General features: G+C 51.4%; 1 protein-coding gene across 2 annotated transcripts in view; it reads left to right on the top strand.

Annotated features, from left to right (window-relative positions):
* Nucleotides 1–7,070: 7,070 nt before the first annotated feature.
* Nucleotides 7,071–23,376, top strand: part of IDH2 (isocitrate dehydrogenase (NADP(+)) 2) — an 18,681-nt gene continuing 2,375 nt past the window's right edge. Inside the window, exons 1-7 of one of the 2 annotated variants that reach the window (XM_023187155.1) lie at nucleotides 7,071–7,343; nucleotides 17,763–17,854; nucleotides 18,751–18,916; nucleotides 20,629–20,789; nucleotides 20,875–21,018; nucleotides 21,776–21,912; nucleotides 22,090–22,241. In XM_023187155.1, the coding sequence (XP_023042923.1) occupies nucleotides 7,229–7,343; nucleotides 17,763–17,854; nucleotides 18,751–18,916; nucleotides 20,629–20,789; nucleotides 20,875–21,018; nucleotides 21,776–21,912; nucleotides 22,090–22,241 (967 nt within the window). In that variant the 5' untranslated portion in view covers nucleotides 7,071–7,228. The remainder of the gene's footprint in view (nucleotides 7,344–17,762; nucleotides 17,855–18,750; nucleotides 18,917–20,628; nucleotides 20,790–20,874; nucleotides 21,019–21,775; nucleotides 21,913–22,089; nucleotides 22,242–23,376) is intronic. The other variant, XM_023187156.2, reaches the window with a different exon arrangement.

Raw genomic sequence — 23,376 nt, 5'->3', positions numbered from 1 at the left:
CTTCCTTCCTTCCTTCCTTCCTTCCCTCCTTCCTCCCTCCGTCCCTCCCTCTCCCCTCTCTCTCTCTTTCATTCTTTCTTTTCTTCTTCTTGTTTGAGACATGGCCTTATTTTGTCACCTATGCTGGAGGGTGGTGACACAAATATGGCTGCGGTGTCAACCTCCTGGCCTTAAACGATCCTCCCTTCTTGACCTCCTTTAATGCTGGGATTACAGGCATGAGCCATCATGCCTGGCTAATCCAGTTTTGAAATATCTGTTGACACATTCATTTCCCATGTTTCTCAGCGGACTGAGGTCCTCTCAGGAAAGGAACATGCCCTCTTGTCCATCCCTTGGTTAGGACTGGCATGTCAAAGGGGCTCAGTAAACTGGTGCCATGTAGGCCAGGTGCAGTGGCTCACACCTGTAATCTCAGCACTTTGGGAGGCCAAGGCGGGTGGATCATTTGAGGTCAGGAGTTCAAAACCAGCCAACATGGCTAAACCCCATAAAAAAAATTTACAAAAAATTAGCCAGGCATAGTGGTGCATGCCTGTAATCCCAGCTACTCCGGAGGCTGAGACAGGAGAATTGGTTGAACCTGGGAGGTGGATGTTGCAGTGAGCTGAGAGCACGCCATTGCACTCCAGCCTGGGTGACAGAGCAAGACTCTGTCTCAAAACAAAACAAAACCAACAACAACAATAAAAACTGGTGCATTATAGACATGAATGATCTGATAATATTAACACCACTAGCAGCAGATCCCCTCAATGTGTGCCAGGTACCATTCTAAGCATTTTATTTGCATGAGTTCATTTAAGTCTCAGAATTACCCTAGGAGTAGGTGCTGTTATTATCCACATTTTGCAGATGAGGAAACTGAGGCTCAGAGAGGTTAACTACTGACTTGCCCAGGCAATGAGACCTTGAATCATACAAATTATCTCTGCAAATTGGATGAAATCTGTATACTCTAGGAATCTGCTGCAATATGATAATGTTGCAACTGGTTTTTTTTTTTTTTTTGAGATGGAGTCTTGGTCTGTCAACAGGCTGGATGGAGTGCAGTGGAGCAATCTCGGCTCACTGCAGCCTCTGCCTCCCAGGTTCAAGTGATTCTCCTGCCTTAGCCTCCCAAGTACCTGGGACTGCAGGTGCCACCACCACACCTGGCTAATTTTCTTTTTTTTTTTTTTTCAGTAGAGATGGGGTTTTACCATGTTGGCCAGGATGGTCTTGATCTCTTGACCTCGTGATCCACCCGTCTCGGCCTCCTAAAGTGCTGGGATTACAGGCATGAGCCACCACTCCTGGCCAGCACCTGGTTCTTTTTAATGGCTTTTAATCATTTCCTGTGGCCCCAACTCTGGCTCTCTGGTTTTTAACTGGATTAAGCTATGTTGCTTAGGCTGGCCTCAAACTCCTGGGCTCAAGCAATCCTCCTGCCTCAGCCTCCCCAGTAGCTGGGATTACAGGTGCATGCCACTGCAAACGGCTCTGGGCTCCCTAGTTTTATTAATATTAGGAATTTTTAGGATTAACTTAAGCGATGAGAGAAAATTTCAAGAAATTAAATAGTATTTCAAAATCTTTCAAATTTGCTTCTCAACCCCATTGATGTCCACTTTCCAAAGCTAAAATCAGAATAGATTTTGTGCTCTTTTATTGGAGGGGTCTGGGGGGTTGGATACCCTACATGATGACTCAGGTAAATGAATGCTGTTGTCCCTGCAGCACCCTACCCTCAGTGCAGGCTTGTGAAGGTGGGCTTGGCCATTGTCTTAGTTCAGGATGCTATAACGAAAATATCACAGATTGGGTGGCTTAAAAAACAGAATTGGCTGGGTACAGTGGCTCACACCTGTAATCTCAGCACTTTAGGAGGTAGAGGTGGCCGAAGCACTTTAGGAGTTCGAAACCAGCCTGATCAACATGGTGAAATCCCATCTCTACTAAAAACACAAAAATTAGCTGGGTGTGGTGGCAGGTGCCTGTAGTCCCAGCTACGCAGGAGGCTGAGGCAGGAGAATCACTTGAAGCTGGGAGGCAGAGGTTGCAGTGAGTCGAGATCATGCCACTGCACTCCAACCTGGCAACAGAGCAAGACTTCATCTCAAAACAAACAAACAAACAAACAAACAAAAACTACCTGAGCATGATGGTGCACACCTGTAATCTCAGCTACTCAGGAGGCTGAGGCAGGAGAATTGCTTGAACCTGGGAGGTGGAGGTCACAGTGAGCTGAGATCATGTCACTGTACTCCAGACTGGGTGACAGAGTGAGACTCCATCTCAAAAAAAAAAAAAAGAAAGAAAGAAAGAAAAAAAATTCAGTCCATAGCAGCCACCAAGTGTGAGTTGGGTCCGGCTGTGGGCAGTAAAGAACCTGTTTGGTGGAGGGAGGGCACAATGCAAGGGCACAGAGGCAGTGACAATTCAGGAGAATGTTACATTTAGGGATCCTGGGGAGGGGGAAATAGCAGAAGAGAAGAGAGGAGAGGGAGGTGGAGGCCATGGACTGTTAGAAGCTGTTCAGAGTTGACTGTGTATGGCGTGGGAAGCTCCTGTGGGTATCTGAGCTGTGGAGTGGCTGCTCAGGATTGGGCTTTAGGAGGACAGTGCTGGAAGCAGCAGGTAGGGCAGATTGGGTGGGGGAGGGGACACAGACAGCTGGCAGGGAAATAAGTTTGGAGATGACCATAAATAGCTCTGCTGTCAACACCTCTCCCACAACTCTCTCCTCCTCCTATTCTCCGATTTCTAATAATGGCTGTGCCATTCTTCCAGCCCCAGGGATGGAAGTCTGAGTCACTCTGACTCCTCCCCTGGCCATGCCCCTTGTCCAACCAGCTACAATTCCTGCTGATTCTATCTCTTCTACACCATCTCTGGAGTCCTGCCTCTCTTGGGGATTCCGCCAGCACCCTGTGTCAGGCCTGTCCCTGGCTCAGGAACTCTTGTCTCCCTTCCCCTGGCTCGATTCCAATACCCTCTCACCACTGTTGCCAGATGTTACCGTCTGCCTATTGCACACCACAAAATGAATGCCCTGGAGTGTTGGCTGGATGAAATGTGAGTACCCGCGGGATTCACTCCTGTAATGCCAGCACTTTGGGAGGCCAAGGTGGGAGGATCACTTGAGCCCAGGAGTTCCAGAACAGCCTGGGAAACATGCTGAAACCCTGTCTCTACATAAAATACAAAAATTAGCCAGGCATGCACCTATAGTCCCAGCTACTCAGGAAACTGAGGTGGGAGAATCACTTGAGCCCGGGAGGTCGAGGCTGCAGTGAGCTGAGATTGCACCACTGCACCATTGCACTCCAGCATGGGCAACAGAGTGAGACCCTGTCTCAAAAAAAAGAAACAAAAAAAAAGGAAAAGGCTGGCGCAGTGGCTTGTGCCTGTAATTCCAGCTACTTGGGAGACTGAAGCAAGAGAATTGCTTGAACCTGGGAGGCGGAGGTTGCAATGAGCCGAGATCACACTGCTGCACTCCAGCCTATCACACAGAAAAAAAAAAAAAACAAAAGGAGGCTGGGCACGGTGGCTCATGCCTGTAATCCCAGCATTTTGGGAGGCCGAAGCGGGCTGATCACCTGAAGTCAGGAGTTCAAGACCAGCCTGGCCAACATGGTGAAACCCCCGTCTCTACTCAAAATACAAAAATTAGCTGGGCGTGGTGGCGCGTACCTAGCTACTTGAGAGGTACTAGGTACTAGTAATCCTAGCTACTTGAGAGGCTGAGACAGGAGAATTGCTTGAACCTGGGAGGCAGAGGTTGCAATGAGCCGAGATCCCGCCATTACACGCCAGCCTGGGCAACAGAGCAAGACTCTGTCTCCAAAGAAAAAAGAAAAAGAAATGTGAGTCCCTGACCACTCCCAGCTGTCCTGTCCAGCCTCCCCCCAGACCTTAGAGCTCTTTGAAGTGGCAGCTAGATGGATGCTCCTTCCCCAGGCTCTCCAGGGGCTCCTGCACCCGAGGTGCTTTTCTCCTTGCCAGATGCTTCAAGTATCATCTACACTCCTCTTGGGACACCTTTCTCTCTCTTTTTTTTTTTTTTAAATAGAGATTAAGGTCTCACTCTGCTGCCCAAGCTGGTCTCAAACTCCTGAGTTCAAGGGATCCTTCTGCCTTGGCCTCCCAAAGTGCTGGAATTACAGGCGTGAGCCACCACACCCAGCAGACACTTTCCTCTTGTGCCTGCGTTTATGGTGATTGTATACATGTGTGTCTGTCTCCCAGAGGGTAGGGACGGAGTAATACAAATTTTTATGCCTCCACAGGGAACTTGCACATGACCTAAATTCAACGACAAATTAGGGTTTGATTGAAAATGTGGAGGGGTGGAAATTTTCAATTCCACTGACCCCAAACGGGAGGATCTGAGCCCCTTTCCTTTAAACACCATCTTTCTCTGCAGCAGCTTTCAGGGCCAATAGTTACCATCACCAGGAATTCCAGACCAGCACAATAAATAGGGGCTGTAGTTTCTCCCTCTTTCTCCTTAAAAAAGTAATAGAAAAAAAATTAGCCAGGCATGGTGGCATGTTCTTGTAGTCCAAGCTACTCAGGAGGCTAAGGTGGGAGGATCACTTGAGCCCGGGAGGTTGAGGCTGCAGGGAGCCGTGATCACGCCATTGCACTCCTGCCTGGGCAACAGAGTAAGACCCTGTCTTAGAAAAAAAAAACCAAAAAAACAAAAAACAAAAAGAACAGGATTGGAATTGATTTGAACTGGAGTTTTACTACTTCCCAGCAGTGCGACATTGAGCAAGTGTGGTAACCTCTACGAGCCAATGGAGCTGGCATCAGCTGCCTCACCAAACAGGGATTGTATGGGAAAGGCTGGCATGGAGCCGGGGGTTGGGAGGCATGCAGTTAGAGGCAGTTTAAAGATTTTGCTTCAATTTCCTCCAGCTGCTGCTGTGCTTACAAGGAACACAAGTGATCCCTCAGCAGGCAAAGGCCAGACTCTGGAACACACCTACAGTGCTGCCTCTGGCCAGGCCTCTGAGATACCAGTCCACCATGCAGAGGAAGGGGCAAGTCCTTGGTGGGGGGAGGAGGGCAGTAATTTCATTACCACCATTTCAGAGGTGGTGGTGTGGGTGGCTGACATACATAGGTCTCATTGTTTGGACCAGAAGGATCTTCAGGGGTCCAGTCTTCCAGTTTACAGGTGTGGACATTGAGATCCAGGCACCTGATAATACCAGGTTGGCAGGAAAGTCAAATGCCAGAGGCTTCCATGGTCTCTACTTGTGTTTGGAACAACAGAATTCTGAACAGAGTCAAAGGGATAAGGGGTCTTTTCTGGCACAAGCTGGCCCAAGACCAGGCCTCTGACAGAGGTCTCAGACTTTGGGGGGCCCAAAAGCAGCCCTCCCTTGGGCTCAGCCTTCTGGATCCTAGGGCCAGAGCAGTAGTTCTGCCGGCTAGGACTCGGTGAGGAGAGCTTTGAAGTCACTAGTTGAAGGTCACCTTCCTGGCCCAGCTCCACCTGGTAATGTTGACTGTGAGGCAGTGGAGGGGAGGGCTGAGAACACAGAAGAGAAAGGTTGCTCCTATTTGGAATGAATTAGTGTGACTGGGAAAGCAGAGAAGGGAAAGAGGTCAGATTTTTCCAAATAAAACCCAGCCCTCAGCTAGTGTCTTAGTTTAAGAAAACAGATGAAGAAAGAAACTTTGTGGCAGAACTAATTACAACCGTCTTTTGTGGCCAGATGCAATGGCTCACAAGGGTAATCCCAGTGCTTTGGGAGGCCTAGGCGGGAGGATCATCTGAGCTTAACAGCTGGAGACCAGCCTGGGCAACATAAACATAGTGAGACCCCCCCCATCTCTATTTTTAATTAAAAACAAAAAAAACATCTTTTCTATGCAAACAGGAAAAAAATGGAACTGTTTCCTACTGTGGCTGCTTGATTACTCTAGGGTCTCAGAATACCCCAAAATGCAGGCCTCAGGAGCAGCTCTCTCTGACCCTCTCCCTCCCTCCTGCCTTTGGCCCCTCACTCTCCCCTGAGGCCAGCCATAGAAACTAGAATCCTTCTTCCTCAATGCAGGTCATAGAAACCAGAGCCCTTCTCCCCCAAAGCCAGATATTGAACCCAAAAATATTACTCTTTCTCCCACACGTTTCTGGGTAAAAACTGGCCATAAATAAATTATCTGACCTACCTTGTTTGCTTGCAGGTCCTAAGACCCCTCCATCCCAGAGAGAGTCCTGCCCCATACTCAGAAGGAAGGAATGCTGCAAAGAGAGGCCAAGAATCTACATGGACAGGCCTTGCTGGGTTTCCCCACTCAGGTTATTGGCCTTCTGGTCCAATTATATTTCTTTCTTCAGTTTTTTTTGTTTGTTTTTGTTTTTGAGACTGAGTCTCGCCCTGTGGCCCAGGCTGGAGTGCAGTGGCATGATCTCAGCTCACTGCAACCTCTGCCTCCCAGGTTCAAGTGATTCTCCTGCCTCAGCCTCCAGAGTAGCTGGGATTACAGGCGCGCCACCATGCCCGGCTAATTTTTGTATTTTTAGTAGAGACGGGGTTTTCATTATGTTAGCCAAGCTGGTCTCGAACTCCCGACCTCAAGTGATCCGCCTGCCTCGACCTCCCAAAAGTTATAGGATTACAGGCGTGAGCCACCGCGCCCGGCCCATCGTGGGATTTCAACTCTCTACACCAGCTGGACGTGACAGCGGACTCGAGGAGGCGCAGGTGCCCGTGGTCTTGGCTCAAGAATGCAGCAGTCGTGCTGGGCTAATGCGCCTTGGGGGTTCCGCCCTGCAGGCGAGGGAAGCAAGGGTTCGCTCAGATTGACCTTTGGGTTTAAGCTAAAGCGTCAGTAACTGACATCCAGGTCTACATGGGGCATCCTAGAGAGGGTCAGCCTCGCAAGCGGTTCTGCTAAGCACCCAGCCCCGATTCCGCTAGCGGGTCCCGGTGGGTCTCACGCCTGTAGCTCCTGCGGACCTGGGCTTTCAGCGGCGCCCAGAGAAGCACCGGCCGGGCCTGGCAGCTGACTCCCGGCTCCCGCGGGACACTGGAGGCGTCGGAGGCCCTGGCCCCGCCTCCTCCCCGGCAAGGCCCAATGGGGCGGCGGGCCCGGCAGCCCCGCCCCGGTGGTGTCCGCGCGGCCCGCGCCCGCCAGGCCCAGCGTTAGCCCGCGGCAAGGCAGCTGGGAGGAGCGGCGCGCGCTCGGACCTCTCCCGCCCTGCTCGTTCGCTCTCCTGCTTGGGATGGCCGGCTACCTGCGGGTCGTGCGCTCGCTCTGCAGAGCCTCAGGCTCGCGGCCGGCCTGGGCGCCGGCGGCCCTGACAGCCCCCACCTCGCAAGAGCAGCCGCGGCGCCACTGTGAGTGCCGCGCGGAGGGTCCAGGCGGGCGCGCGCCCCCAGCTGCGACGTGGCGGATTCCCAGGCTGGGGCCGGGGAGCGCGTCCAGCCAGCCCGCAGCCAGGGGACGGCGGGGTCGGGCGCACAAAGGGCCGGGGGGCAGCTTTGCTCCGCGCTCCCCCGCCTGGCGCTTCCTGGCCGGGCCAGGCGCAGGGGTGGGGACTTGAGGGACGGTGGCAACTGGTGGCCCGGGCGACGGCCAGTTCTGCGCGGGCGGGGGCTCGGGGCTGCCGCGCGCCCCTAGGTATTTCGGGAGGGGGTCCTGAGAGTGTCCCGGACCCGAAGGGTGGCCGGCCTGCCCGCCCTGCGCCCCTGGAACGGGACTAGCACCCGCTGGGGGCTGGAGCACCCCGCGCGCTCCCCTGGCGAGAGGGAGGGTCGTGGCGCGGCCCCTGCTCAGACAAAGACTGGGAGGCGGGAGGCATGCACTTCCCCTTCCTTTTCAGCCAGGCGCGCGCTGATACCAGGCCCACGTCAGCTATTTTTGGAGCCTTTTACACACAGCTGGAGGAGCGTCCTTTTTAATTTTCCCCTTTTGCTTGGCCGCCCCCACCCCCACCCCTTCGCCTTCATCGCTGCACTTGAGGCTCCATCCTGGGGCCTCTCCTTGACTTGACCTGCCTTGGCAGGCACATGCCCTCCCTGCCTGGCTCACTCGCCGCAGAGACCTGGCAGCCCGCGCAAAATGTCACTTTGCGGAATTGTTCCCACGGCTTCTGGGTACCCTTAGTTCCCTGCTTAGGAGAGAAGACAGTAGTCAGGTCGTGATAAGCAAGACTTAGCCCGAGCCTCCGTTACCAACGTAGGCTGCCTTGCCTGGCATGTGGGCATCGGCCTGCCCCCTAACCCTGGCTACCCAACACAGCTACAAAAGGCAGGGAACAATGTAGGTCCCTTGGCCCTGTCTGATGCCTGTTGTCATGGAAACCCCTATCCTAATCTGGCCAGGAGCCCCTTGCAATGAGCCAGGAAAGTGAGGAAGAGGGGGTGGGGCCCGCCGGCCCTGGCCTGGCCAGAGGAGGTAATAGTTAACCGGATTGTGGGAGCAGCTGACTAGAGCTGGGGGGGAAGGGAGGCTTGGGCCCCAGTCCTGCCTCCCCTGCCAAGGAGAAAGGGGCATGTCTGCTTTTGCACCTCTGGGAATCTGTCTCAGGGATCAGCCCAGCAACTCCCAGGTTCCAAGTGCCCCAGGCCCCTAAGATTCCCATATAGCACACCACCTTCAGCAAAAATACGGTGGAAGTGAGCTACAACCTTTTTTTTTTTTTTTTTTTTTGAGGCGGAGTCTTGCTCTGTCGCCCGGACTGGAGTGCAGTGGCCGGATCTCAGCTCACTGCAAGCTCCGCCTCCCGGGTTTATGCCATTCTCCTGCCTCAGCCTCCCGAGTAGCTGAGACTACAGGCGCCTGCCACCTCGCCCAGCTAGTTTTTGTATTTTTAGTAGAGACGGGGTTTCACCGTGTTAGCCAGGATGGTCTCGATCTCCTGACCTCGTGATCTGCCCGTCTCGGCCTCCCAAAGTGCTGGGATTACAGGCTTGAGCCACCACGCCCGGCCAAGCTACAACCTTTAATTCTCCCTTCTTTTCTGCCTTGATGGTAAAAAAAGAAACAAAACAACACAACACAAACAGGAACACAAAGCCCCTTTTAAGGGTCCTGAATTTGGATGCAGAAAAAGCAGTCAGTGTGGGTCCTTCTAGAAGTCCCCATGTGGGTTGGTTATGAATGGGGAAATTGCTTGGTTTTTGAGTTGGACATCAGACTATACAGTTGCGACTCTGCCAGCTTGTTACCTGGCAACGCAGCTGGAGACAGAATACTTGGCATTCCTCTTGATGACAAGGAAAGAATATTTTTGGGCTAAAAGAGCCCCGTGTCTTTGCTGCCTGGTAATTCCTGCACACATCTTTTCCTATTTTGCAACGCCATAGGCTTCCAGCGACTGCTGGTGATGTTTCTGGTAAGTTAGAGCTTGGGGCAGTGGGGGCCAGTTCTGTGAACTGCCCAGTGGGAGAATTACTTATCTAACCTTCCCTTACTCCACTCCTAACCCAGAAATTTCTTAATTCTTGCCCCTTAAGTGTGCAGATCTTTCTGCCATGTCAGATAAGGCCCTAGCTGCCCTGCCAGAGCTGATTTGGGTGGTTGTGTTTAGGCCTAGTAGGTACTGAGGAAAAGCCTGTTTGGAATGGCTGAGGCCTGCTCCCACATCTTCTGTGTGAAGTTGAGGGCTCTTGGGCTGGTTCCATTCAGGGTATGAGGTGCTGGAAACTGCTCTCGGATTACTGGAAGCTGGGGTCTGTGGCCTTCTCTGGGGTTTATACTCTGTAAACCCATGTTAAAAATACCAGCAGATTACAAATATTAGTACACTGTAGGTTGTAAGCTTCTCCAGGGCATGGGGCCCAGTGCTGGTGAGAGATGCCACCTGTGTACATCTGGTGCAGGCTGCTGGTAAGAATTCACTGGCCCCTGTGTGGCAATGCACACCAGATGAATGAGAGGGGAGGAGGCACATCTAGTGAAACAGAAGGTGAGGGCAGGGCAGCCCTGACCACAGATGGCGTTGACTTCAACTTGACCTTTATTTATGTCTTTGACAAAAGTAGTGTACTCCTACTTTGTGCCAGACACCATGCTGGGTGCTGGGGATAGAGCTGGAAATGAAACCAGCAGAGACTCTTTCAAAACCCTTAGGAGTTCAAACTCTGATGTGGGAGGGGGCCGACAGTAAACAAGATAGACGTTGACTAGCGTGATATATGGGTACAAGAGCTACGGAAGGCCAGGCACTGTAGCTCACACCTGTAATCCCAGCAATTTGGGAGGCTGAGGTGGGAGGATTGCTTGAGTCTGGGAGCTCCAGACCAGCCTGGGCAATATAGTGAGACCCCGTCTCTACAAAAATAAAAATAAAATTAGCCAGGCACAGTGGCGCATGTCTGTAGTCTAGCTACTCAGGAGGATCACTTGAGCCCAGGAGGTCAAGGCTGCAGTAAGGTATGATTGTGCCACTGCACTCTACCCTGGGTGACAAAGCAAGACCCTGCCTCCCCTCCCCCCCAAAAAAGAGAAGAGCTAAGGAGAAAAAGACAAGAAAGGTGTTTGGATAGGGCAGCCAGAAAAGTCCTCACTGAGGGAATCGCTGAGGAGGGGAGGAAGCAGGCCATTTTCTGGAAGCAGGGGAAGAGGTGTCAAGGGCATGATGGAGGAGCAGAGAGGATGGTGTGAAGGCTGGCTCAGCAGGCACCAGGTTGAGTGACGGGATGAGGTTCAGCAGTAGGGTCTGTAGAGGGCTCACAGGCCGTTTTTGAGAACGTTGGCTTTTACTTTGCAGGGTTTTGAGAGAAGTGCTGTGATCTGATTTCCATCTTATCAGGAGCATTCTAGCTTCAGGACCTGGCAAGAGAGGATGATGGCTTGGATCTGGATGGTGGCACTGGGGATGGTGAAGAAGTGGTTGGATTCTGGATATTTTGAAGGAAGAGCCAGTAGTGGGGAAAGGTTCCAGTTCAGGAGATTTTACATAACAATCTAGATACACAGCAGGCACTCACTCATGGCAAGGATGGGCTTGTCTGAGGGTGGCTTCTGGTTTTGGTGGTTTGGATATGGATAGGAGAGAAGAGAAGGAATGAAGGATGACACCAAGGAAACTACTAGAGTTTGTTCCAAAATGGCTGTTCTGGCTGGGTGGGGTGGCTCCCAGGACTTTGGGAGGCTGAGGCGGGCGGATCACTTGGGGCCAGCAGTTCGAGACCTGCTTGGCCACCATGGTGAAACCCCATCTCTACTAAAAATACAAAAATTAGCTGGTTGTGGTGGCGGGCGCCTGTAATCCCAGCTACCCAGGAGGCTGAGGCAGGAGAATTGCTTGAACCTGGGAGGTGGAGGTTGCAGTGAGCCAAGATCATGCCACTGCCCTCCAGCGTGGGCGACGAGTGAGACTCCGTCTCAATAAATAAATACATACATACATAAAATAAATTATACAAAATTGCTGTCCAACCTTCTTGAGCCCCCAGGAATTGGAACCTTTCCCCACTCTCTGATCCTTTGCTGGGACATGCTGACTGAGCAGCCTCTCTGCTGAGAATATGGGTCGGAATGTGGAGGGAGCAGTTATGCCTGGGGCTGGCTGCCTGTGACTGGACCTCTAGCCTCCTGCTGGGAGCAGCAGAAGCCAGGGATGGGTTTTGAAATCCTTACTTGGTATTGGGTGCTAGGAGCCCCAGACAGGGAGGAGAGTCGGCCTAATGGGCCTCTGGTGAGTGGTGTAATTCCATCCTGCACTCTCGCCAAGAGGCCAGTGTTTGTGCAATGCATCAGCTGATGATTCACGGTGGCTGTCACTTCAGAGGTTTTCAGGGAGGCCTAACTGCTGCTCCATGTATTTCAGGTAGCTTGTCACCACTTGTCTCCCAGAGAAGGGCAGACCATGGCTGTATCTCCACCACACAGGCTGAACAGCAGACAGGGGTCTCAAACTCCAGTGCCCTGGGCCACACTGGAGGGCACTTAGCTGTCATGGAGTGAAGTGAGAGGCTCCCCTCAGCCCAGCCCATCCTTGCCATGCGTGAGTGCCTGCTGCACATCTAGATTTTTATATAAAATCTCCTGATTTTTTTTTTGACTCGTTTAAATTTTTATTATTTTGGTAAAAAATGTATAAAACTTACCATCTTAATCATTTTTCAGTGTACAGTATTGTTAAGTACATTCACACTGTTGTGCAACCATTACCAACATCCATCACCAGAACTTTGTCACCTTGCAAAACTGAAACTCTCTACCCATTAAATGACACCTCCCCATTTCCGGTCCCCAGTCCCTGGCAACTACCATTTTACTTTCTGTTTCTATGAATTTGACTATTCTAGGTACCTCATGTAAGTGGAATCATATGGTATTTGTCTTTTGTGACTGGTTTATTTCATGTAGCATAATGCCCCCCAGGTTCATCCACTTTGTAGCAGGTGTCAGAATTTCCCCCCTTTTCAAGACTGAATCATATTCCATTGTAGATACAGTAGTCCCCCTTATCCTTGGAGGATGCATTTCAAGGCCCCCAGTGGATACCTGAAACTGCAGAGCCTGTAGATACTATGTTTTTTCCTATACATACAGATCTATGATAAGTTTAATTTATGAATTAGGGACAGTAAGAGATTAGCAATAATAACTAGTAATAAAATAGAACAATTATAACAATATACTATAATGAAAGTTACATGAATGTAGTCTCTCTTAAAATATCTTATTGTACTGTACTCACCTATTTTCGGACTATCGTTGACTATGGGTAACTGACACCACAGGTAACATGTCATGGAAATAAAACCTTGGATAAGGGGGGACTGTATCACATTGTCTTTATCCATTCATCTGTGATGGACACGTGGGTTGCTTCTACCTTTTTCTATGTGAACATTGCTGCTATGAACATGGGCATACATATATCTCTTTCAGATCCTGCTTTCAATTTTTTTTGGATGTATATCCAGAAGCAGAACTGCTGGATCATAATAGTAATTCTTTTTCTTTTAGCCGAGGAACACCCATACTGTTTTCCACAGCAGCTGCACCATTTCACATTCCCACCAGCAGGGCACAAGAGTTCCAATTTCTGCACATCCTTGCCAGCACTTTATTTTCTGTTTTTTTTTTTTTCTTTCCTGATAGTAGCTATTTTAGTGGTTGTGAGGGGATAGTGGGGTGGTATCTCATTATGGTTTTGATTTGCATTTCCCTAATGATTAGTGATGTTGAGCATCTTTTCATGTGCTTGTTGGCCATTTGTATATCATCTTTGGACTTGAAATGTCTATTTAAGTCTTTTGTCCATTATATTTATTTATTTCCTGTTACCCAGGCTGGAGTGCAGTGGCGTGATCTCTGTTCACTGCAACCTCCATCTCCTGGGTTCAAGCAGTTCTTCTGCCTCAGCCTCCCAGCTATAACAAGACTATGCTGGCCTCGGTTCATGTGTTTTAGGCATTTCAGTATCCCAGTGGGGTACTGGATAAGTGCTTAGTTAGCACTTGCCGGTGAGTAAATAAGCAGGTCCCATGGTCCCTGAGGGTTGACACACCAGGTCTTTGATCTTGACCTTGAACTCTCTTAGCCATGCCTGCCTGAAGCCCAACCGTGGAGCCCAGGCTGAGGCTGAAACCTGTAAAACTGGCCCCAAGTGAGTCTCTTCTTAGGGCTCCAGATTATGATAGTTCATTTTTTTAAAACAAATTTGATTAGCTGTCCTCAAATGAACTCATAGGAGATGCTCCCCAGAAGTAAACTAGCTCTGCAACAGCTCAACAGACTTTCTGCAGGTTCTGCAGCTCTTTTCACTCAAGCTTCAGAGAAAAGTGAAAGAATATTGTAGATTGGGTTCAAAATCCCCATCGCATCTTGGGAAAGGTGGCAGAGCCAGCAGCAGCCAGCCACCTTTTGTTCTCTAGGGAATGAAACAGTTCAAGGCTGTGTTTGTGTTCTGCTTCCCTACATCTGACCCACGGGTCTTCCAGAGACTGCATTTGGGTCAGGGACCTGGGTTCTATCTTGCCTCTGATGTAGACCACACTCTTTGAGTCTCATTATTCCCCCTAAATGATCTCTAAGATTATTTTTAGATAAAAAAAAAAAAAACACCTCTTTGCACATCTTTGGAAAGTGAGTTGTTTGAGGTCTGTTAGGCTTTAGTCACTTTTGTTTTAAATGTGCCGTGGTGGTTTCTAGGCCTGCTTTTCACAGGTATTCTGTCCCTTGTCAACTTAGCAGTTGTCAGTTCTTCCAACTCTTTTCTTTTCTTTCTTTTCTTTTTGACGGAATCTCGCTCTGTTGCCCAGGCTGGAGTGCAGTGGTGTGATCTCCGTTCACTGCAACCTCTGCCTCCTGGGTTCAAGCGATTCTCCTACCTCAGCCTCCCCGGTAGCTGGGATTACAGGCACATGCTACCATGCCCGACTAATTTTTGTATTTTTAGTACAGATGGAGTTTCACCATGTTGGCCAGGCTGGTTTTGAACTCCTTACCTTCAGTGATCCACCTGCCTCAGCCTCCCAAAGTGCTAGGATTACAGGCGTGAGCCATTGCACCCAGCCCCAACCCAGTGTTTTCAAATAAGCATTCTCTTCCCTTCACCTGATTTGCTGTGTCTAATCTAGAGTGGAGCTGGAAGACACATCACTACGTTTCTAAGGACTGTGTGTAACACAAGAGTAAGCAGGTTGTAAGTGAGGCTGAGGAATGCTGCTTTGGGGGAAGGGCACAGCTCTCAGCCATCCTGTTCCGAGCTGGTGAGATTTCCCTGTGACTGAAGTTTTAGTAGATCTTGTTCCCTGCTCTGTAGTTGCTGCTTTTTCCCAGGTTGTGGGCAGAGGAGCAGGCTAGTGCTCCAGTGCCCCTGTCTGCTGCAGGTTGAGGTTCAACAAACCTTGTCCAAGGCAGCTGTACTGATTCATTGTTAGGTGGCCAGTTCCTGAGCTTTCTTTGAAATGCACTTACCAGACTGTTGGGTTTTCCTGCAAGTCAGACTCTCCTTCAGTAGCATCTCTTGCTCACTACCCTCCATTGTCTCCTTGGACCTCTGATCAGCCCCTCATTGAGTCCTTTGATGCTTCTCTGGTAGGACTGACCGACCTGTGTCGACTGGGATCAAGGGTTCAGAGTTCCATTCGCAGGTGCTGTAAGCCTGTCCTTCCTGTTGAATAAGGTCAGTCCTCCTGGCTCTGCTGTTTTCAAGCTCTGTATTTGAGCAGTAAGCTGTTAACCTCTCTGAGCCTCAGTTTCCCACATTTAAAATGGAGATAATGGCCAGGTGTGGTGGCTCACGCCTGTAATCCCAGCACTTTGGGAGGCCAAGGCAGGAGGATCACCTGAGGTTAGGAGTTCAAGACCAGCCTGGCCAACATGGCAAAACCCCGTCTCTACTAAAAATACAAAAATTAGCTGGACCTGTTGGCATGTGTCTGTAATCCCAGCTCCTCGGGAAGCTGAGACAGGAGAATCGCTTAAACGTGGGAGGTGGGCAGAGGTTGCAGTGAGCCGAGATCACGCCATTGCATTCCAGCCTGGGTGACAGAGCAAAGACTCTGTCACAAAAAATAAACATAAAAATAAAAAAATAAATAAAATGGAGGTAATGATACCTCCTTGGGGTTATTTTTGGGATTAAATGGAATCACATTATATAGCATTGGTACCCTGTAAGGCACATAGTAGGCACTCAATACCTATCTATATACCATTTCCTTTATCACTACAAGTTAGTTAAGGGCTCTTGGGTTGCAAGCAACAGACAAAGTGACTGGTTAACTTGGAGAGGATTTTATTATGAGCTACACAGGGTAGCTCATAGAATTGCAGGGAAAACTGTAAAGAACTAAGTCTTGGACAAAAGAAATATCTAGGCATGGGCGTGTAGCCCCAGCTACTAAGGAGGCTGAGGTGCAAGGATTGATTGCTTGAGCCCCAGAGGCTGAGCCTGGCCTGGGCAACATAGAGAACTAAAGAGACCCTGTCTCTAAACAATAAGTAAATACGTAGAAGGGGAGCCCAGGCCCTCCTTAGGAACTAGATGGCAGGAGCCCCTGGACAACCTCTTGCTGATTTGGTGCTGGATGAGGCAGCCGCAGCTAGCCAGCGTTCTTTGTGTTGATCTCCTTTGCCTTCATATTCCAGGGGGAGAGGATCTGACTGGCCAGGCTGGCCCCCACCCTCTTGGCCACTGGTGGGCTGGGCATGTTTTCGGGTAGTTCTACCTAGCCAGATTAAAGTGGGGGTGGGGTGGGGAGTCCAGCCAGCCTGGGCAACAGGGCAAGACTCCATCTCCACAAAAAAAAAAAAAAACTAGGCCGGGCGCGGTGGCTCAAGCCTGTAATCCCAGCACTTTGGGAGGCCGAGACGGGCGGATCACGAGGTCAGGAGATCAAGACCATCCTGGCTAACACGGTGAAACCTCGTCTCTACTAAAAAATACAAAAATCTAGCTGGGCGAGGTGGCGGATGCCTGTAGTCCCCGCTGCTCGGGAGGCTGAGGCAGGAGAATGGCGTAAACCGGGGAGGCAGAGCTTGCAGTGAGCTGAGATCCAGCCACTGCACTCCAGCCTGGGCGACAGAGCGAGACTCTGTCTCAAAAAAAAAAAAAAGAAAAAAAAAACTTAAAAATTAGGCTGGTGCGGTGGCTCATGCCTGTAATCCCAGCACTTTGTGGGGGTCGAGGCAGGTGGATCACTTGAGGTCAGGAGTTTGAGACCAGCCTGGCCAACATGGTGAAACCCTGTCTCTACTAAAAATAAAAAAATTAGCCAGGTGTGGTGGTGCACACCTGAAATCCCAGCTACTTGGGAGGCAGAGGCCCGACAATCACTTTAACTTGGGAGGTGGAGGTTGCGGTGGGCTAAGATCGTGCCACTGTGTTCCACCCTGGGGGACAATAGTGAAACTTTGTCTCAAAAAAAATAAAATAAAATAAAAAATAGCTGGGTGTGGTGGCATGCACCTGTAGTCCCAGCAACGTGGGAGGCTGTGGTTGGAGGATCACTTGAGGCCAGGAGGTTGCTGCTGCAGTAAGCTATGATGGCATCAGTGCATTCCAGCCTGATCAACAGAACAGGACCCTGCCAAGAAAGAGAAAGAGAAAGAGAGAGAGAGAGAAAGGGAGGACTGAAGGACAGGAAGGAAGGAAGGAAAGAAAGGAAAGGAAGTAAGTGAGGATGGATCCAGGTGCTCTAAACCAGCAGTTAGCAAACTTTTTGGCACCAGGGGCCAGTTTCATGGAAGACAATTTTTCCATGGGTGGCAGGGTGGTGGGCAGCGGGGATGGTTTTGGGATGATTCAGGTGTATTACGTTTATTGTGCACTTTATTTCTATTATTACATTGTAATATATAATGAAAAAATTATACAGCTCACCATAATGTACAATCGTGGGGAGCCCTGAGCTTGTTTTCCTGCAACTAGACAGTCCCATCTGGAGGTGCTGGGAGACAGTGACATCATCACGCATTCGATTCTCATAAGGAGCACGCAACCTAGATCCCTTGCGTGCGCAGTTCCCAGGCATGAGCTCACTCGCCTGCTGCTCTCCTCCTGCTGTGTGGCCCAGTTCCTAACAGTCCATGTACCTGCATTAAAGGCTGTGGCCTGGTTTGCTGACCTCTCTCCAGAGCCCACGGTACTAGTCCATGGCCTGGGAGTTGGGGGCCCCTGCTCTAAGCAGTCAGGGAGCTGATTTGCAGACGGGGGAGTGGACGCTGGGCAGTTGGAGCCCTGGCTTTCTGCCACCGTCTCCTGGTGAAGGGCGGGCCTGGCCGGGAGGAGAGGGCCCCCCACTCCAGCCTCCCCAGGGGCATGATGCACTGTGTGTCCCCGCTTCTAGATGCTGACAAAAGGATCAAGGTGGCAAAGCCTGTGGTGGAGATGGATGGTGATGAGATGACCCGTATTATCTGGCAGTTCATCAAGGAGAAGGTAGTGCCCCCTCCCGAAGTGGGTGGCTCTTCAGATGGGCTGGCCAGGGAGTGTTCTGTCCCACAGGGTCTTCTGGACTGCAGGTCCCTAGGACTCCCCTGTTGTCCTGGTTGGGCAGCAGCAGCAGTTTCTTCCCCTCTGTCTACCCTTCTTTCACATCTGGTCCGCTAATTGTTCGGAAGTCGTCAGGCAGGGGCCTGTCCCCAGCAGTCTGTGTTGTGCTGGTGCCAAATCCCACATGTTGTGTCAACTTTGAGCAGCTTCAAGGTTAATCCTGTATCATTTCCGTCTTGATCCCCTACATTTTACCTCACTTCTTGAAAAGGAGTGAAAGGGGAACAGGGCTGGTGTGCAGGGCAGTGCCCCGGCCTGCAGCTGTGGTGAGCCGCCCTGGCAAAGGGGTCCCAGCGTGGCTGCGTGGCGTCTCCAAAGTTGCCGTGGTCTGTGTATGTCCAGGAGCGCATGTAGTCCTTGTGAAGGCGCCACACTGTGTGTGCATTCATGGGACACAGGTTGAGAACCGCCACTTCCGATTGTCAGATCTCAAAGCACTTGAGGAGAGGAGGAGACCAGTTGTATGGAGAAATCTAGATGTCCTTGGGGTTGGGCTTTGGCTGAGTCGGTGGGCTGTGTGAGGCGGGCAGATAGGCACAATGGGGGAAGAACCCTCCAAAAGGCTGCAGCCTGGCCTGCCGACCTCTCTCCAGAGCCCCAGCCTCTGCCAGCTCTGGCCAGGCCCCACCGAGAAATGGCTGACTCCAGCTTTCTGCTGCGCCCCTCCACTCATCCCTGTTCTGACTGTCTCCTGCCGTGGCCTGCAGACTTCCTATCCTGCCCTTTGTTGTCGTGTCCCTGAATCGCTGGGGTGACGCCTTGCTCTGACCCTCTGTCCCCAGCTCATCCTGCCCCACGTGGACATCCAGCTAAAGTATTTTGACCTCGGGCTCCCAAACCGTGACCAGACTGATGACCAGGTCACCATTGACTCTGCATTGGCCACCCAGAAGTACAGTGTGGCTGTCAAGTGTGCCACCATCACCCCTGATGAGGCCCGTGTGGAAGGTGCGAGGGTGTGGAGGTGGGCGGGCCAGGGAGGGTCACAGGCTTCTCCCACCTGCCTCTCCAGGCTTGGGGTGGGGCAGTTGGCCATGTCACTCATCTCGGGACTAGGAGGTTGGGAGGCTCCGGAGCTGGGGCTTTCCTGAGGCCAACTGCACCTGAGGCTAGTCTCCCTGTGTGTGCCTGGTGGACAGTGGGGCCTCAGAGGTCACTGTTGATGAGGCTGGGGCAGGCATGGGAAAGGGGCTGGCCTCAGGTTCCACGGTTAGGGCACAGCAGAGCTGAGGACAGAATCTACGTCTTCCATCTCCCAGGACAGTGGTGTTTGTGCTGCACTCTATGGCTCTGACAGTGGTAGGTGTCACTGGTGACAGGGCTAAGGAGGAGGAGGAGGAAGGTAATGCTGATGTGGTCACAGAAATGATGGCTTCTTTGGGCAGCAGTCCATTCTGGCGTGGACAATCTTGCAGGCAGGTTTGCAGAGAGATTGTGCAGAGGAGTGCTGTGTGTGAGGCCTGTGTCCTTCAGAGCCTCGGCAGCCTCTGGGGAACATCGCTATTGCCCTCCTGCCGCTGGCTTGGCCTTGCAGGTCTGCCCCTGTCCCCATGGTCATGCAGGATCACCGAGAGGTGCCCCCACCAGGCCTGGACTGGCTTCTGGTCCTTCGCTGTTGGGGCCGCTCTCGAGGGTTCCATGAAGTGACAGCAGTGTGTGGGCAGAGAGGCTAGGTTTGGATAATTCGAGAAAGGATGGTTGAGGAGTTTTCTGAGCTCTCTTTTCCTACTTTCCACAGTCGGAGGGAGCTGGTGGGAAGCACTCAAGATACATCTGCAAACTCCCCAGGCCTGCCCCTGTCCTGCAGGTCATGCCTGACCCACAGCACTGGGATCATTTGAGTGCTGAGCTCTTCATTTCATCTGAACCCTGGGAATTATGTATCCCCATTTATGGACAAGGCAGGAGAGGGTCACAGCCTTAGGAACTGGGGCGGCGTTGGGGCCAGGACTGGAGCATGCGGAGTGGGCAGTGTGTTGTCAGACTTCATCAGACAAGCCCTTCTCCCGGACTGCACTCCCTCCATGTGTGATGTGGGAATCATAATGGCCAACAGAGCACTTAGCATGGACTGGGCACCGTTCTAGGCCCTTTACACACGAGCTCATTTAGTCCTTACGACAACACTTAGGCTAGATATTTTTCCAGTAATTTTCTTTTACAGCTTCAGTTGAGTCACTTTTGTAAGCCTCACCATTAAAATTGGCAGACTTGGCGCACACCTGTAATCCCAGCACTTTGGGAGGCTGAGGCAGGCAGATCACCTGAGGTTGGGAGGTTGAGACCAGCCTGACCAACATGGAGAAACCCCATCTCTCCTAAAAATACAAAATTAGCTGGGTGTGGTGGCACATGCCTGTAATCCCAGCTACTCGGGAGGCTGAGGCAGGAGAACTGCTTGAACCCGGGAGGCGAAGGTTGTGGTGAGCTGAGATCGTGCCATTGTGCTCCAGTGTGGGCAATAAGAGCAAAACTCTGTCTCAAAAAAAAAAAAAAAAAAAATTGGCAGACTCCAGAGCCCACACATTTGCACTCTAGACTCCACTGCCTCCCTCGTGAAGAATTTTAGGACCGCCGTCTGGCTGTGTTGTTGCTTGGGGTTCAAATTCTGGTTGAAAGGTGGCGGCTGCAGTGGGACCACTTTATCTCTGTCCTCACAGAGTTCAAGCTGAAGAAGATGTGGAAAAGTCCCAATGGAACTATCCGGAACATCCTGGGGGGGACTGTCTTCCGGGAGCCCATCATCTGCAAAAACATCCCACGCCTTGTCCCTGGCTGGACCAAGCCCATCACCATTGGCAGGCACGCCCATGGCGACCAGGTAGGCCAGGGTGGGAGAGGGGATCCCCTGACCTGGGTACCCCCCGACCGGAGCTCCTGGCCTAGCCATTCTCTTGTCTCTGCAGTACAAGGCCACAGACTTTGTGGCAGACCGGGCTGGCACGTTCAAAATGGTCTTCACCCCGAAAGATGGCAGCGGTGTCAAGGAGTGGGAAGTGTACAACTTCCCCGCAGGCGGTGTGGGCATGGGCATGTACAACACCGATGAGGTGAGGCTGGCTCCGGCATCCTGGGCCCCTCCTCTCCCAGCTTGTCTCTTCATCTCTGTCTCATGGTTTTCCTTTCTTCTGTGATGGCCTCATTCTTAGGCCACAAAGAGGCAGAAATGGCCACCAGGGCTGGGCATGGTGGCTCACACTTATAATCCGAGCACTTTGGGAGGCCGAGGCAGGAGGATTGCTTGAGGCCAGAAGCTTGAGACCAGCCTGGGCAACAGTGAGACCCCATCTCTTGAAAAAAAAAAAAAAAAGAAGAAGAAGAAGAAGAAGAAAGAAAAGAAGTGGCTACGAACAGCTCCAGGCGTACTCTTGCCTGCTACCCTATCAGAAGAGCAATGCCTCTTTACCCTCAATTCCAGCTCAAATGCCAGGTGGAATCACATGACCACCTCTGAGCCAATCACAGAGGCCTGGGGGGAGAAAGGCTTCTGATTGGATAAGCCAGGGACACACTGTCAACCCCAGCTAGGCCTAGGAATTAGCCCTGCCCAGCCACTAGTCTAAGAACTGGGGAAAAGGTGGTGCTTTCCAAAGCAAAGTTGAGGGGCCTCTTGCCCCTGGGAAGTGAGAGGGAGAGGCTGGGCCAGCAGAAACATCCTGTTCACAGCACGGAGGCTGGTGTTAAACAGTCGTGTGGGCGGCGGGGCGCCGTTCCTGGAGGTCTGGGCCTTGCCCTGGGAGGTGGGAGGTTGCTGGCAATCTCCAGGCTAGGGCACCACGCCAGGGCCCTGTCTCTCCCCCCCCGCAGTCCATCTCGGGTTTCGCGCACAGCTGCTTCCAGTATGCCATCCAGAAGAAATGGCCGCTGTACATGAGCACCAAGAACACCATACTGAAAGCCTACGATGGGCGTTTCAAGGACATCTTCCAGGAGATCTTTGACAAGTAAAGCCTCATCCATGTACTCCGTGGCCTTTCTTCCCTTCCCCCCATGCTGTTCCCATCCTATACCCTGGGGAGGTCACTATTAGAATGCATTTGGCTCAGCTCCGAGGCTCAGGGAGGGATCCCCAGCCTGTCAGCCTTCTGCCCTCTCCCCATAACAGACCTTTTTACTCCCAGGCACTATAAGACCGACTTCGACAAGAATAAGATCTGGTATGAGCACCGGCTCATTGATGACATGGTGGCTCAGGTCCTCAAGTCTTCGGGCGGCTTTGTGTGGGCCTGCAAGAACTATGACGGAGATGTGCAGTCAGACATCCTGGCCCAGGGTATGCTGGGAGGATGCTGCTGCCTGTGGGGGTGGACTATTGGTCTTCTCTGGCTGGAGGGATTTTCAGACCCTTTCCGTAGAAAACTCTAGTGGAGCAGCAGGACTCATTGCAGGGCCCTCTGTGGACAGCAGGGGGCAGGAGCTCCCTGGCATCTGAGTGAAAGAGGATCACAAATTAGGTTTGGACTGGTGTATTACTGAGGCTGCTCTTAGAGAGAAAGGAGGGCACAGGAATTCCAGGGCTAGGTTGTCAGCCCTAGGTTGCTCCAGTCCATGATGGAGCCTCATGACGCTGATTCCAGTAGGAAAATGGGATCAAGCAGGACTGGAGGTTCTTTAAACTACAGCGAATGCTTTTTGCATAGTGAACCTAATGGATGGAAGAGAATGTCGGGGAAGCCTGCAAACCCCCAAGCCCTAGGGTGTCCTAAAAGACAAATCAGATTGCAGTAAAAAGTATAGGTGATGAGGTCAGGAGTTTGAGACCAGCGTGGCCAACATGGCGAAACCTCGTCTCTACTAAAAATGCAAAGAAGTCAGCCAGGCGTGGAGGCGGGTGTGGTGGCAGGCACCTGTAATCCCAGCTACTTGAAAGGCTGAGGCAGGAGAATCTCTTGAACCCCGGAGGCAGAGGTTGCAGTGAGCCGAGATTGCGCCATTGCACTCCAGCCTGGGCAACAAGGGTGAAACTCCGTCTTCAAAAAAAAAAAAAAAAAAAAAAAAAAGGTGAGACCGTTAGAGAAGAACAGCGAGAAATGGGCCAATTGTGTTGGAAACAAGAGCAGGAAAGGAAAGGTGGTAGGCATAGGAAACAGGCATGACATAGAGAGTGAAAGAGAAACCTAAGTTTACCAGGGCAGCTCCTGGTAAGGGGAAAAGGGAAGCCCGGGACCGGTTCTGATGAAAAGCAGAGTGTTGTTACTTTGTGTAAACCTTTGGCTTTACTTTGGAAAGTTCAGTGGGGATCCTCTCACCAGAACAATTCCCATGTAGGATAGAAGGATGAAACGCCGTGGCAGATGAGGCAGAGGCATGAAAATTAACCTTAAGTGTCTAAGGAATGGTGTGAAGGTGCAGGTAAAATGGAGGAGGGATTGCTCACAGCCAAAATTCTTTTTTTTTTTTTTTTTTTT

This window comes from Piliocolobus tephrosceles, chromosome 6 (genome assembly GCF_002776525.5).
Source record: "Piliocolobus tephrosceles isolate RC106 chromosome 6, ASM277652v3, whole genome shotgun sequence".
Lineage (NCBI taxonomy): Eukaryota > Metazoa > Chordata > Mammalia > Primates > Cercopithecidae > Piliocolobus > Piliocolobus tephrosceles.
This window is presented reverse-complemented; position numbering and strand designations above follow the sequence as displayed.